The following is a 14491-nucleotide window of genomic DNA, read 5'->3' on the forward strand; positions in this document are numbered from 1 at the left end:
TAATTCCCCCAAAATCCCCCCGTTTTTCCGGGTTTTTTGGGGTTCCAGAATTTTTTTTTTTTTTTTTTTTTTTTTTTTGGTCCCCATCAAACCAACAGTCCTTCTTAATCAAACCAAACCAAACATTCCAGACAAAGGAACTGGAGTTTGATTAAAGTGGACTAAACAGAGCTGGTGTGAATGCACCCTAAGTTAATATGTCCAAAGTGTGGTGAGAATGTATCTTGAACATGCTTGAATTTTACGTGTGTGTGTGCGCGCGCGCGCGCTGAGGGAACTCCGTGGTGTCCGTTAAACAGGTAAGAGCCTCACAGGCTGTGGCAGCAGCCAGGGATGGCCGCTGGAATTAGACACAGTGGCACACAAATAACACGCCATATGGCCAGACTTCAGCTGGCTTTCAATTAAGGCCTTCATTTGCATGCCGAGAAACACCTCCACGCATCAAGGGAAACGTCTCACCTATGCACGGCTTAATTAATATCTCCGGTCAGCAGGAACAGGGGCCCCATATGTTGGCAGCTCTGATCAGGAATCGGCTCGTCCGCTCAAGACTCGTCATGCTGAGTAGCGCTGGTATTTAAAACGCAACTGTTTGCCATTCAGAGCGGCACGTGGGCGGAGACGGTGCGACAGCGACGCCAAACCAGACAGACACGTGCCACGCACACACATGCAGGTGCGCGCGCTCTTCCAACTCGCCGCGCCTCGCAGCACAAACCCAAAAGGGGCCCCAGGCAGACGCTCAGAGTGGCGGTCGGGCTCCCGGCTCGATTAGCTATTAGCCACAGCGTGCTGACAGCTGATGTGAAGAGAGAAACAGGGAGAGACTGTAGAGACGGTTTTTCTGCGGGATTGAGGGATTAGCTGACGTTGCATGATGATACGCCTTCTGCTTTCTGTGCCTCTACATGAACGTACGTGTGTTTCGCTCCTCTCTAGCCTCCCGAGCTAGAGAGGGTTGGGTAATTGTGGTTTTGCCTGACACTATTAGTAAGTAAAATTGACTTCTTTCTGGCTTTAGGTCAGGTTATAATTTTATTCCCTCCATCAGAACACACCTGCAAGGTGTCCGCGCATCCTTAAAAAGTTTTAAATTCAAATTAAAATGCCTTAAATTAATTTAAAACGTGTAAGTTAGACTTCAGTACGTAACAGATTTTAGATTTCCTCATTGCAGGACAATTTAATGTCTTGTATTCCATTTAGTTTTGTTTTTTTTCTGAGACTTTTCTGTCAAGCAAAAGTTTGAGTCGCACACAGAGGTCTTCATTACATTCTGTCTCAAGGCGGTTGACTCTGCTGCTGAGTCTGTGGATTTGCATAAGGCTTGACTTCAGCGTACTCCTTTTTTTTGGTCAAATATTTGTTTGTAAAATTGTATTTTGTTCTGTTTTCTTTTTAGTAAAGTTGTTGATTTACCATAGTAATGTCAATCTGAATCTGAATAAACTCTTGCTAGCTAGCCAGTGGACGTTTTTACTTTGAAGTCATATTTGAGATATGTAGCTTTTTTTTATAACAACTGAAGGGAACATGGTTACTTGATTGGTCTTTAAATTTCACTATGTGGCTGGAAAATGCACAGCACTGCCCCTTTAATCACCAGGACCTCGGTGGATTTCAGAGCGTTAAGACCGTCTCAGACATCAAGGTCACCCCACCAGCTGCGCCTGAGACCATCTTCATCACCGGGGATCTAAACTTGTTTCTCTCCCTCCTGGAGCACCAGCTCGCCACGCATCACGCTTCTCTGATGCTGCTGTCCCCCAGGGTGCAAAAAGCGAGCAGAAATGCTAATCTTTTTTAAAATCGTCTTTAAATAGTTTCTGCTGCGAAAAGAAGCCGGACTTTCCAGCTGGTACATTTTTTAGCCCAACTGGCCTAAAAAGTTTAGAAAACTCGTCTGCGCGCTCCACTTCATCACCGCCGACATGCTTCACAGTTTTTTTTTTCTCCAGAAACTTTTAACAGGTAGAGTTATCATCATTAAATAATTTCAGAGCTTCTCCTTTTACAAGACGAGCAAATATGATTAATGCCGAGAGCTTCACCTTGTGCTTCAGAAAGAAAGAAAAAGAAAAAACGTCTTAAACGTGATGGGAATCTGAGCTTTTTTGATCATTTAGGCTCAAAAAGGAACAGTTAAAGCCCGAGGCTCACAGTGTAGCTTCATATAGAGCCATGAAGTACAACAGAGATTTTCTTTTTCCTTTTCCTGCACATGATCATATTTCATCATTAATATTTAAACAAACTCCTTTGAAGTTGCAGGTGTGAATTTATTCGGCTTTCATGAATATTTAAATAAAAACACTCTGCAGCCACTGATCATAAATAGTTAATGTGATTGGTATAGATTCATGGGTCAATTTACTGCACAGAATCCCAATTGAACCAATAAACCGCTGTGCCGTTCCCAATGTTCCAGCTTTAGACTAATTAGACTTCAGGAATCTATTATTATGGAAAAAAGTATGAACAACTTTTTTCATATCTAAATAATGTTTCCACTCATCCATAGGTTTCTCCACCTTCTCCTCCATCTTTTCTTTCCATCCTTCTTCTGTTACCATGTCCTTCCCTCTTTTCTTTTATTGACCCTTTCAGCCTTATTTTGTCCTGTCTACTCTTCTTTGCATATTTCAGTCCTTCTTTTCATCCATGTCACTCTTTCTCTTCTTTCTTTCACCCTCCTTCCCACTTTTCTATTTTTTCTTGTCTTTCTAACATCCATCCTTTCTTACAACCCTTCATCCATCCTTCCACATTGTTCTTCCTTCCTTGTCTGCTTTCTTGCTTCTTTCTTTCTTCTCTCCTTTGTTCTGTTCTTCCTTATTTTCTTTCTTTCTCTCTTCCTTCTGTTCTCCCTTTCATCCATATTTTCTCCCTTCCTTCTTTCTATTCTTCTTTCCTACGTTCCTTCCTTCTGTTGTCCCCTTCATCCATTTTTGCTTCCTTCTTTCTTTCCTTCTGTCCTTTCTACTCTTCCACTCTCCCTTGCTCCCTTCCTCCCATCCCTTGTTCTTCCTTCGTTCGTTGCTCCCTTGCCTTCCTTCCAACCTCTTTTCTCTCGTTCCTTCCTTTGTTCCTTCTGTCTTTCCTTTCTTTTCCTTCCTTCCCTTCTTCCTTCCTTCCATCTATTGAAGGAAGGAAAACAAAACCACACAGGTTTTGTACTTAAAGCCTGACCAGATGTTAACATCTGCAGTAAGATCTTAGTGAATCAATACTCTGCCATCATGTCTCCAAATATAACTTTAAATTTCATTGTTATCGACGTCAGACCAGACGTTGTGTTGGACCTGGATGAAGTCTGCTCTTGTTGGATGAGTTGCTGGCCTGAGCAGAGCAGAGCTAAGTGGCGCTGAGTATTTGTTGCTGGTTGTGTTGCAGCTCAGGGTTGGCTGCAGAGGGTGCTCATCCTGGGCTCTGAGGCCCACGTGATCGAGGAGATCCAGCTGTTCGACTCGGCCCAGCCCGTGGACAGCCTGACCATCTCACACTCCAAGGTAAGAACGCCAGCCAGCGATCTGCTCCAGATGCCGCATAAACACTAAAATAACATCTTTTCTTTTTTTTTGGTATAAAAACAGTTGTGGAAACATTTCACATCCATTTTCGACTACGCTGCTACTCCGTTACAACAAAGGGAGTAGCAACCCTTTCACACACACCCCTGATATGTCGGGGTGTGTGTGAAAGTACAGATTCACCGCAACAAACCGAGGGAGAAATGACTTTGATTTAAAAAAAGAAAAAGGAGCTGTTCCTGGTCTTTTCTGCAGTTATGTCATTATGAACTTCCTGTTTTCCTCCCATGTGAAAAGGCTTTTTTGTGTCTTCAGTGCTAAATGTCTTATGTTTTTAGTGTGTATACCAACAGAAAGTACACTTTATACCCCAGTTAACAATTAATTGATTACTACATTAGTTGACGATTACTTCAATAGTGAATTCATCACGATTAATCCAATTAATCGTTTCGGTCCTAGTAGAAACTACTTCCTGCTTTGCTTCTGTAGTCTTCCTCTTCCCCCCCCCAGCACATTATCGCATAATTTTGGAGATCTATTGGCCTCTTTGTTGTCTCATCTCAAGTTCATTTGTATTCCTTTTCAGCGCCATTCCTCTGTCTGTGTTGATCTGTTAATACCTTCTTTTGCCTGATGCTTATGAGTATGGATCATCTGTCAGCAGACGTTGAATAAGGGGGTGTTTATCAGCCCCGTTTCATATCGGGTCTCACCTCATGAAGCTGAAACTCCCCCGTTATAAACGCTGTAACTCCACGACTTTAGCCTGGCGGGGAGCTGAACCTCTGGTGCACACGTCTCTCTACGGCTGCTTAAATCGATGGACTTTGGTCCGTCTGTTCTCGTCTCCAAAGCCAACTGCTTATCTCGTTAATGCGGGCTTAGCCACAGCCAGACATATTTTATAACGGCTTTCTGCGAAAGGGCCGCAAACCAGATTGGATTGGAAGAGGGCAGGAGGGCGTGTGTTATTGTAATTGAGAGCGATTATCCCATTATCTCCTCTAACCCATAACTCTGTCACTCTCCCGTCTTCTCCGTCTGTGTTTATCTCTCCTCTTCTTCCTCATCTCTCCCTCTGGATTGTGCCTGGCCCCCCACCCCGTTCTTTGTCCTCGCCTTTTCTTGCTTCCCTTTGTAGAAGTACTTGTACATCGGATCTCGTTCCGAGGTTCTCCAGCTGCCCTTGGCCAACTGCAGCCGCTATCAGTCTCAGCCAGACTGTCTGCTCGCCAGGGATCCCTACTGCGCTTGGGACAACGAGGGCCGGGCCTGCGTCCGCATCGACCTCCACCGAGGGTGAGACGAGTTCTTTTCTTTGCCCCTGTTGGCTCGGTTCGTGTCGAACGAGTCTTGCGGTTGCCGTCTTGAGGGACGGGTTTCTGGAACATTATTTGAACCAAAACTTAAGCTACCAGCTCTGCTGTTTTTTATTTTATATATTTTTGGTGATTTTAGTTGATAGACCAACACAAAAGTGGTGTATGATTATAAAGTGGAAGGAAAATAGCAGAATTTTATTTTAAATTTTTAATAAATTTGTATTCAGCAGTGCTGAGTCAATGCCACACAAAACCACTTTCCACTGCAATCACAGCCACAGCTTTCGCCCGAGTATTAGCGAAAGCTCACATCCGAGCAGGTTCACATCCGAAGCAGGATGTGAACCTGCAGTCTCAAGTCTTTAAAACCCTTTGAAAGTTTTTTTTCCCCAGGATTTTATTGGATTTAGCTTCATCCATTTCCCACTTTTTAACTTTTACCATCTTTCTTTTTATTGCTAAATAAAACATGTCACTGCACCCAGTATCTTTCAAGGAGAGGACGTTTGTTTCATCTGATCATATCAATGTCTTCCAAAAAACCTTCAAGTACAACTTCTTGTGGCTCCTTTGTAACCTACGCTGTGAGGAGTTTGACCTAGATATTATTTATGTGTGTCAAAGTAAATGAGGCTGAGGACAAATTCAAACATTTTTTTTCTAGTCACTTTATGTAATTTTTTTAATCCAATTTAGCATAAACCCCGATATTATCCTTAAAGGTGTCAAAATATCTCTCAGGTCTCTAATTTGAACCTTTTTTCTGTTTTGTTTCCAGGTCCACCTCCTCCCTCTCCCAGGACCTCATGCTGGACAGGTTCAGCCGTGGAAAAGCCAAGTTTGATAAGCCTGTCTCCATCCCCAGTCCTGGTGAGTATGAGCTGCGCCTCACTGGTGCCCCCTGGTGAGAGTTAAGTGTCAATGCAGGAGCAAGTTAGCTTGAAGATGGAAAATAGACTTGCCATCATCTTGGTGAATACATAAAACAGAATAAATTGAAATCAAGCAGAAGAAAGTTGCCTAAGCACAGATTGATCATGGATGACCTGTAGCTCAGCCTTCTGTCTTTTCTTCCCACCACCCTCCAACCCTTCCGTTCCGCTGCAGAGCATTCCCGATTGAGAAACGTAACCGTGGTCGTTGGGTCCGACATGGTGCTGCCTTGCCAGCTTGTCTCCAACTTGGCCCAGCCTTTCTGGGTGGTCAACGACCGCGAGCTGCAGCTGGGCGACCCGGAAGCAGGAGGACCTCGCTTTGACCGGACCCTCAAAGCCCTCATTGTCCCCGAAGCGGGCCAGATGCAAGCCGGCCGCTACATCTGCTACTCCGAGGAGCAAGGGGTCAAGTTTCAGACCGAGCGCTACCAGGTGGCAGTTGTCGCCAGCGCCCCGGTGTTCATGGAAGCCCGGGCGCCGGACAGCAGCATGGGGCTCTTCTGGGTATTGGTTATTACCCTTGGAGCAGCGTGCCTTCTCCTCCTGGTGGCAGCTCTGTACCTGCGCAGGAGGCTGAAGCTGGCGTTAGGGAAGGGCGCCGACATGAAGCCTCTGGAGAGCACCCTGGTCTACCCCATCACCCTGCCCAAGGAGCCGCCCACCTTCGTGCCCAGCAAGATGCCGAGCGACGAAGACCGCTTCTGGGAGACGGGTGCCAACTACTACTACTCAGACGGCTCGCTGAAGATCGTTCCCGGCCACGCCCTGGGCCCCAGCAGCGTCAGCAGCACGGCGTCGCCCAGCGCCATTCCCGGCCAGCCCATCCACTCCCCAAGCCGGCTCAGCCTCACCAACATCCGAGGCTCAGGTAGCAACGGCTACATCCGCCTCAACCTGAGCACAGCGGGGGAGGAGAGGGCTAGCGGGGCCGGCGTTGGCGGCGGCGGGCTGGGAGGGCTGGGCGTGGGCGGGAACGACTACTCCAGTCCCTTCAAGGAGGAGCTGAGACGCACCCTGCAGCAGAGGAGTGTCCTGCCCGACGCCAACCCAGAGGAGTCGTCCGTCTAGGCCTGTCCCTCCTCCGTCTTTATTCCCCCCATTGAGGAGGAACAAGAAATCTAACCAAAGCTACCTCGCCTCCTTCCGAGGACGCCTGCTCTCTCTCTGTCTTTCAGCGACTCGCTGTCCACTCCCATGCTCTCTCTCGTCTCACTCTGCCAATGCCTGTTTGGCTCTCCGTAGACTTCTATTAGCACTCAGCATGTTCAGCACACACACACTCCGCATACCGTGTTTGCCAACAGTTGCTGTGTTTCAGGCAACACAGAGTCGTGGTTGTGACCGTCTCTGCTTCCACTGTGCAACTGCCACTCGTGTACATTTTGTATTTAGAAGAACAAAAAAAAAAGGTGAACGCAAAGGAGACTCACCTCAAGCATGGAACCCCCCGCCCAACAAACGGTGTTATTTTCTTCTCTCAGATGGGCACAGCTCGTTCTTTTCCTTTGAGCTCAGCCTCTGTTCTGGGACCAGTTAACAACGAGGGCCGACTAACTGGAAATATGGATTATTTTGTGTGTGTGTGTTTGTGTGTGTGCGTGTGTGTGTCTGCTTGTGTCCCTTGAGACTTAACTGCTTACTGCACTTAAAAAGCTGGAAGCCTGTCTTCCCTTGGTTTTGTACTTGTGAGCCAGGAGTGAGAGAGTGATCCAAAAAAAATAAATAAATCTCCAAGCAAGATGACAATCATGTCCCCGTGGCAGGAGCTGTGTGTGTGTGTGTGTGTGTGTGTGTGTGTGTGTGTGTGGGGGTGGGGGGGCAGAAAGGAGACAAAAAAAAAGAGAGGAAATGAGACGGAGGGATGGACGTGAAGAGAGAGTTTCGAAATGAAGGACAATCTCTTAAAGACTTTTTTTCCTGCTCGATTTTAATTTTTTTCCCGCTGGAGGACTCCTTCCATTTCTTCCGATTTAATTTAATGTGACGCTCGGTTTGAATTGAGACGTTTCCCGTCTCTCTTTCTCTTCGTCGTGCCGTTTTGTTTGACTTTTGGACCACGGCAGCGTTCAAACGGTTTGCTAGTGACTAATGGCTCACCTCTGTGAACGACAGAGTGACATTACTCCTCGCTCAGTCCTGCATGGTGACCTTCAGATCCACTCCGCTCCGTGTGACATTTATCGGAGTGGCGGCGTGTGACAGACGGGTGTCTGGATTTGGATCTTTGTGAACTCTCGTTTCAGTCTTTTAAAAGAAAGAAAGGCTTTGCTCGGGCGGAGTTAATTGCGAATCGAAGCTGACTTGAAGACGTTCGGCACACAGAATGTAGTTGAACCCTTATCGTCACGACGGCTGTGGATGTCCCAGGAAGTCCTTTATTTTATTTTTTTATTTTTTTCTCAGTGTTTTGTGAAGAAGGTGGCAACTCTTGCACTGCCAAGAAGGAGACTACCACTCCCGACGCATGCACACTCACACAAACACACACTTGTTTCGATTGTTAAGGAGCCCAGCCATCCAGGACTACAGAGCGAATGTGAAGCACCCTTAGAGCCCATGGAGCCCCAAACCCCGACCTCCCTTCACCGAAGCCTAGAGACTGAGCCGGGGCTACTGTGGACCGATGCAGTGGAAGGACACTGAAACACACACCTACACTACAAGAACTCACTCAGTGTTAAAATAGAGGAAATGGACCGACAGACAGACTGATTGCTGCCATGCTGATAAACTGCTGGCCCCAGGCAGAAAGATGCCACGAAGAAGTGAAAGGTAATTTTTTGTTCTCTCTCTCTCTCTTTTAAAATAGGATTGTGAGTGCTACTAAGATTTCCAGTGCAAATGATCTCTTTGGAAAAGAATAAATGGCTTTCATAATTTTAGGGTGCAGTCACAGCAGCTCTGCTTTATTCTGCTTTATTCGAATTCTGGTTCGCTTGGGAGAGGTGTGAATAAGACACGATGTCATGATAGCAGATTTTCATAAACGATGATATCATTGCTAGGCCTAAATGTGGACGCGTAATCGAACTCTAATCAAAAAAAGTTAACTTTGGTCCATCTAAAAGCCTAGGTCTCCGTTCAGATGAGTTGAATGCATTCAAACCACAGCAGGCCAGAGACTGCTCCAAAAACAGGAAGCAGCTCATAGGGCAGTGCATTCTGGGTAAATACAACCAAAACAAGTGCACATCTCTAGTGCTAGTGGGAGAAATGCCCTGCGGTCTTTTAGGTAAGACAAAAGAGAAATCCTACAACTGCTAAAGCATGACCATTCTGTTTTTGTTTACCTTTGGTGAAGGAGGAAGTTGTGCTCTTTGTCTTCTTCAGAGGTTTTTATGCCATTTCCTTCAGTAGTTCTTGGTGCAGGTGATGGAGGGGAAAGGTTTTTCAAAGTGTTTAATAATAATGATGATGCATTTTATTTGACGGTGCCTTTCAAAACACCCAAGGAAGCTTTACGACATTAATAACACAAAGTAAAATTACTTTCATAATTGTAATTGCTTAATAATGCAAGAACACATTCTGAAATATCAACAAACTTTAAACTCTAATGAACATTTAGCACTGGAACTGGAAGACATTTTAAATATCCAAAATAAACAAACAAAACAACAGAAATGTTAAATAAAATGAATAATGATGTTTCTGTAAATGTTACAAAATTGTTTTGTTGTTGTTGTTGTTTTTTATTATTATTATTTTTTTTTAAAAGGTCTAGTGGAGACCAAAGCACCAGACTGAAGACTTTAGTCATCCAGTCTTTGGTAGAAACAGAAGAACGATAAATCATGCAAATGGAAATAATTGAGTTCATTTGAATTTTGCTGCTATTAATTGACTTATTTTTCAATTATGGCAATAATTGAGCCAAATTGTACAAAATCTAATCGTACGTTATTGTACTAAATTAATCTCTTTCTTCAAAATTCTACATGCAAATTCTCAATGATGACAATGTGGGGAAAAATGAGTGTTTTGTTGACGCCACAAGATTCGCTGAGTTATCTTTGGGCCGTTTCACCAAATGAACATGATTTGGAACAAGGCTGCAACATGACATGTGGAAGAAATGAAGAACTGGGAATACTTAACGGATGCACTGCGTCTGTACTTGGCTCCATTGGTCAATCTCTAATCATCTTTTGTCACTTCCCAAACTCCAAACGTGTTTTATTTGGATTTTAAGAGCATAATTGTGGCGTGGAAAGAAAACGATACATGTTCAATGTAAAAAAAAAAAAAAAAAGTTATGAAAAAGTTCAAGGGGTATGAATACTTTTGCAAGAAACGGCTCTACTGTAGCTACTAAAATATAGCTTCCTGCTGACACTAACATCACTTGTTTGTTTCCTTGCAGTGTTTTTTTTCTACTCTTTTTTTTCATCGTGTATCTTGTGGATGTGCCTGTGGAGACCGGAGGAACGCATGAAGGAGCCGGAAAGTAAAGTACCTTGTGTTGTTCCCACTGTGTACAGAGCGATGAAAAAAAAATCTAAAGAACCCTACGACTGAGGAGGTCGACAGCCATCAGCACTTCATCCTACTGTTGCATGATCTTCTCTGCAAGTGGACTGCACACCTTTGATAATGATCATCCCTGTACGAAAAGTGAAACATTTCCATCCCTGTTTGGACTTTTTTTTTCCAGGCTCTGACGTTGTGCAACACTAAAGATCTCTTGAAATAAAACATAAAAAAAGACAACAAAAAAAAAAGCCAGCTAAATTTCACGCCTCAAGACTTGTACAGTAAATTCATGGCTGTATTTCAACATGTTTACTTTCTCTGTGCCTCTTCACCTTTCTGGAAAGAAAAGAAAAGAAAAAAAAACGCCAAAGTAGACTGCAGTTGCTTTTGTTCCTGTCGAAATTCCTGAATAAGTTTTATTTGATTCCAGATCGATATCTTAAGTCTCAGCAATCCGTCCGCTTTGCTGTGCTGAGCTGGTGTCAGCAACCTTCCTGCATATTTTATCTGCGGCTAAACTTCCCCTCAAGCGAAAGGCGAAACGTGTCTGAAAACTGAGGAAGCTGCTGTTTGTTTCCTGTTTACATGCCCTGATCTCCTGGGCCAACATATACACACACACATATATTTTTTCATCTCCACAACATGAAGAAATGCTGAAATTGGAAACCGTTTTCACCCCCTGAAACCGGAAAGCAAAGCTGCTGACTTGAAGCAAATCAACAAACTGCTCACTTTATTTTTAAATCTGTTGAGGCAAAAAAAAAAAAGCTAAAGAATAAATGAGCTCTTTACACTGGTACTTGGTTATGTCTTAATATTTCTCCTTTATTTTTTTACAAATCGGGCTTATTTTCACTACGTAATGTTAGAAAACGTAAAAACACAAAGAAGACAGGTCTGAAGCTTGAAAACATGCATGTGTAACGTTCTTAATGTGCCGTTCCTCAGCTCTTAAATGTTTGGATTATTTCTCCCATGAGGCTTTAAGGTTCTGCTGTGTTCTTGCATTATTAATATTATTTGAATCATTTTTGCCCCCCTTTTTTTGCCTGTTATTGTTCAGTTTGTTTTTAAAATATCTTAAGTAACTTATTTCACTTGTACAAACTTGTCAATATTTATTATCATTGTACATATGTCCTTATTTTTTATATGTGTATATAAATACACAAATAAAAAAATAGACATACTTGGAGTTTGAGTGTTTGTTATGGAGGGAATGGCCATTTATATATGAGTAACAGTCATTTTACATGTGGATAAGAAGTCACTCAAGGGGTAAATGACCGAGCTGGTGGTACAAAGACTCAAAACTAAAAAAAAAGAAAAAAAAAAGGAAGAGCTAATTGAAACAGCTCACTGAAAAAGGTTCAGATAAACTTATATTTTCTTTAAATAAGAGGTAGACACAGAAGGTGGATGACAACTCAATCTAAATCAAGAGGAAGCGCACAAAAATATGATGAGAGTTCTGTGAGGGTAAAAAGTTTGGAGACGGAAGAGTGACGCACTGCTAATGCTAGGCTAGTTAGCATGGCCACTGATGACGGCGGATAAACAGTTTTCCTGTCACGGCAAGTTGTTTCTCTCCCATTTTTACATGAATCACCATTGATTGACAGCGCTAAGACCCGCCTCCTGGCTGTGATTAGTTGTTTTTGGTGCATTTCTTCAGACGGCGGAGATAGTAGGTCAGGGAGAAAATGGTGGAGATTGATCTTTTCACATTTTATCTGATTCGTATTGTACTGTCATGACATGTTGACAGTTTTAACAAATATGTAAAAAAAAAAAAAAGAAAAAAAAAAAAAAATTTTAAAAAAGTTACATACTGCAGCTTTAAGGTAGAGCAATTGTTTTGGACCAAGTCTTAGAAGCAGGTTTTAGATGGTTTGAACATCTGCGGCGAAGAGATAGTGGACGTGTTTGATAAAGGATATTGAATATGGAGCTGCCAGGGAGGCAGAAAAGGGAAAAAACAATGATGGAGGGTCGGTGTGACAGAGGAAGATGCTGGGGACAGATCGAGCTTGCGGCGACTGCTCCAAGAACCAGATATCTCCTGTTCGACAGTGTTAAATTGCTGGAAAGTTTTTGCCATTTTCAGTCTGAGACCTGAAATAAAAGTGCAACAGGCTCATACACATCAAACATGAGCCAAGCATTGAATCTAGAAACCAAGAAACAAAAAAGTATTTGATTTAGTGGAAGAACCATGAGAAGAAAACTACTTTTTTGGCCGACAAAAGCAGGGATTCACATCACCATGGCAACATCATTTCAACTGTGAAACACAGTGGTGGTAACATCATGCTGTGGGGGCAGGGAACCTGGTCAGAACTGATGAAAAAATGGAAATAAAGACATTAATTGAAGAAAACATGTTAGAGACTTGAGCTTTGGAGGTTTGACTTTGAGCAGCAAAGCTACAAAGGTTTAGATCTTAGCCTAATAAAATGGTCAAAGTTCTTTCACGCGCTTTAAACCGGACTACCTCAGAATTTAGCACACATGGAGAAAGATAATTTGTGAATTTGAAGGTTGGGAACTCATTACATAAAAATTCTCCCTTTATTTTCGTTAATCTGCTTCAGTGTTTTCACTTAACTCGCTATTAAAAGGGAAATCTAGTCAACAAAGCAGCAAAACTCCAATCTTACATTTTGAAACAACAGATGAGTGTCAAATGAACATTTACAATTTTTTAATTCTCAGCTTACTCTCGTGTGGTTATTCAGTTTCATCAGGCTTCTGTTCGTTTGCACGGCCCTGGCTGGTGTTGATGCAGCAAGGAACACGTTTCATGTGGTCAAAGTCCCAGCTGTGGAGAGGGGCTCACTGCTGCATCTGATCTCAGTGTGCTCAGCTGCAGAACACACTCTGAAACCTCACAGAAAGGAGGAGCTTCGAGTGTGTTCAGACGCTTTGTGTGTGGTTACAGGGTTTACAGAGATTTCCAGCAGTGCACCTGTTTGGGTTTACAGGTTTGTCTTTGGGGGTTGGGAGGCTTAGAGCACCTCCTTTGAAGCTATCAGATAAATCACATAATGAAATTGTAGTTACATTTAAAATTCTGTAGTTTGTTTTACACAAGTCAAAAGCAAAGTACTGGCTGACAGAAGCCCAAACCGCTTTTATTTGGAATGAAATCGCATGTGACTAAAAGACAGGTGGAAAACCACATAGTATTTGTAAAGTTTACAAAATGCTAATTCTGCTCGTCGCTAGCTTTCTGTGCTTTAACCAGTGACATGTGAGCAAGAATATCAAGGAGAATGCAACCCAGTTTCAACTGGAAAAAATTGAATTTTCTGGGAAAATGTGGTGTGAATGCTGTAAGCTGAGATGTCTTTTTGGTGAATATTCCAGAAGCATTTTAAGTCGACTGCAGAAGACTTGCAGAAATGTAAGAAATGTGAAGAAATGGCAGAGGAAAGCAAAAGTGTGCAAAGTGCATATAGAAAAACTGTTGTAAAGGAGTGAAAACTTTCAGTCAATGCACAAATTTCACTCAAGATTATTAGAAATAAGCAGAACACTGTTTTCTAATAGTAGAGCTTATAACTTAGCTTTCAAAGCAGTTTATTAGGTAAAATATGCTAACAAGCTAAAACCAGCTGACATGCTAATGTAGGCTATCACTAGCAAGAAATTTCTTCCAGTCGAATATATTTGATATGGAATAGAAACTGCTGCTCCATGAGTGAGTGAAGAGTGCCAAATTACAACACATAACATATGAAATAAATGTGCCAGTTTATTAACTTTTCACTCTCCATAGATTCTTAGTCTTTTGATCCATCTTTAAATAATATGTTTACCCATAAATTTCTCATTTAAAAATGTACAATAAAGTTTTCTCAAATATCTTTTTTTATATAAACTTACGCAAAGGTGAGTCAACAGAACTCTATTAAATGTTCGTTTTAGATTTAATTTCAACGCAAATCATTAATTTTTCTGTTCTACCAATAAAGGGAAAAAAAAAGAAACCACTAATTACAGCCACCAGCAGAGGGAGCTCTGGAGGTTAATATAACTAAATTTGTCACCTTCGTGAAAAAGTTTATTATTGTTATTATTATTTATTATGACAATTATCATTATTATCCTATATCGTAACTGCAGAAAATAGGCAATTCAATTATTTTCAAACACACTACGCTGAAAATGTTGACTTCATATGACAAAATGAAGGCAAAGGTCTTACTGGTTGGAACCA

The 14491-nt window shown here is 42.5% G+C and overlaps 1 protein-coding gene and 1 long non-coding RNA gene across 2 annotated transcripts in view; one reads left to right on the forward strand and one right to left on the reverse strand.

Annotated features, from left to right (window-relative positions):
• LOC106937638 (uncharacterized) overlaps nucleotides 1-2797 on the reverse strand; it is a 7684-nt gene extending 4887 nt beyond the window's left edge. The window contains exon 1 of the long non-coding RNA XR_001422429.1: nucleotides 463-2797. This is a non-coding gene — a long non-coding RNA (uncharacterized LOC106937638). The remainder of the gene's footprint in view (nucleotides 1-462) is intronic.
• The window catches only part of sema4c (sema domain, immunoglobulin domain (Ig), transmembrane domain (TM) and short cytoplasmic domain, (semaphorin) 4C), a gene marked incomplete at its 5' end in the record, with an annotated part of 24240 nt that extends 13204 nt beyond the window's left edge, over nucleotides 1-11036 (forward strand). The window contains 5 exons of the mRNA XM_015019254.1: nucleotides 3397-3512; nucleotides 4678-4835; nucleotides 5637-5728; nucleotides 5966-8565; nucleotides 10157-11036. Coding sequence (XP_014874740.1) covers nucleotides 3397-3512; nucleotides 4678-4835; nucleotides 5637-5728; nucleotides 5966-6861 — 1262 coding nt within the window. The remainder of the gene's footprint in view (nucleotides 1-3396; nucleotides 3513-4677; nucleotides 4836-5636; nucleotides 5729-5965; nucleotides 8566-10156) is intronic.
• Nucleotides 11037-14491: the final 3455 nt, after the last annotated feature.

Source organism: Poecilia latipinna, unplaced genomic scaffold (genome assembly GCF_001443285.1).
Source record: "Poecilia latipinna isolate Pla-1442-1.1 unplaced genomic scaffold, P_latipinna-1.0 Scaffold2395, whole genome shotgun sequence".
NCBI lineage: Eukaryota > Metazoa > Chordata > Actinopteri > Cyprinodontiformes > Poeciliidae > Poecilia > Poecilia latipinna.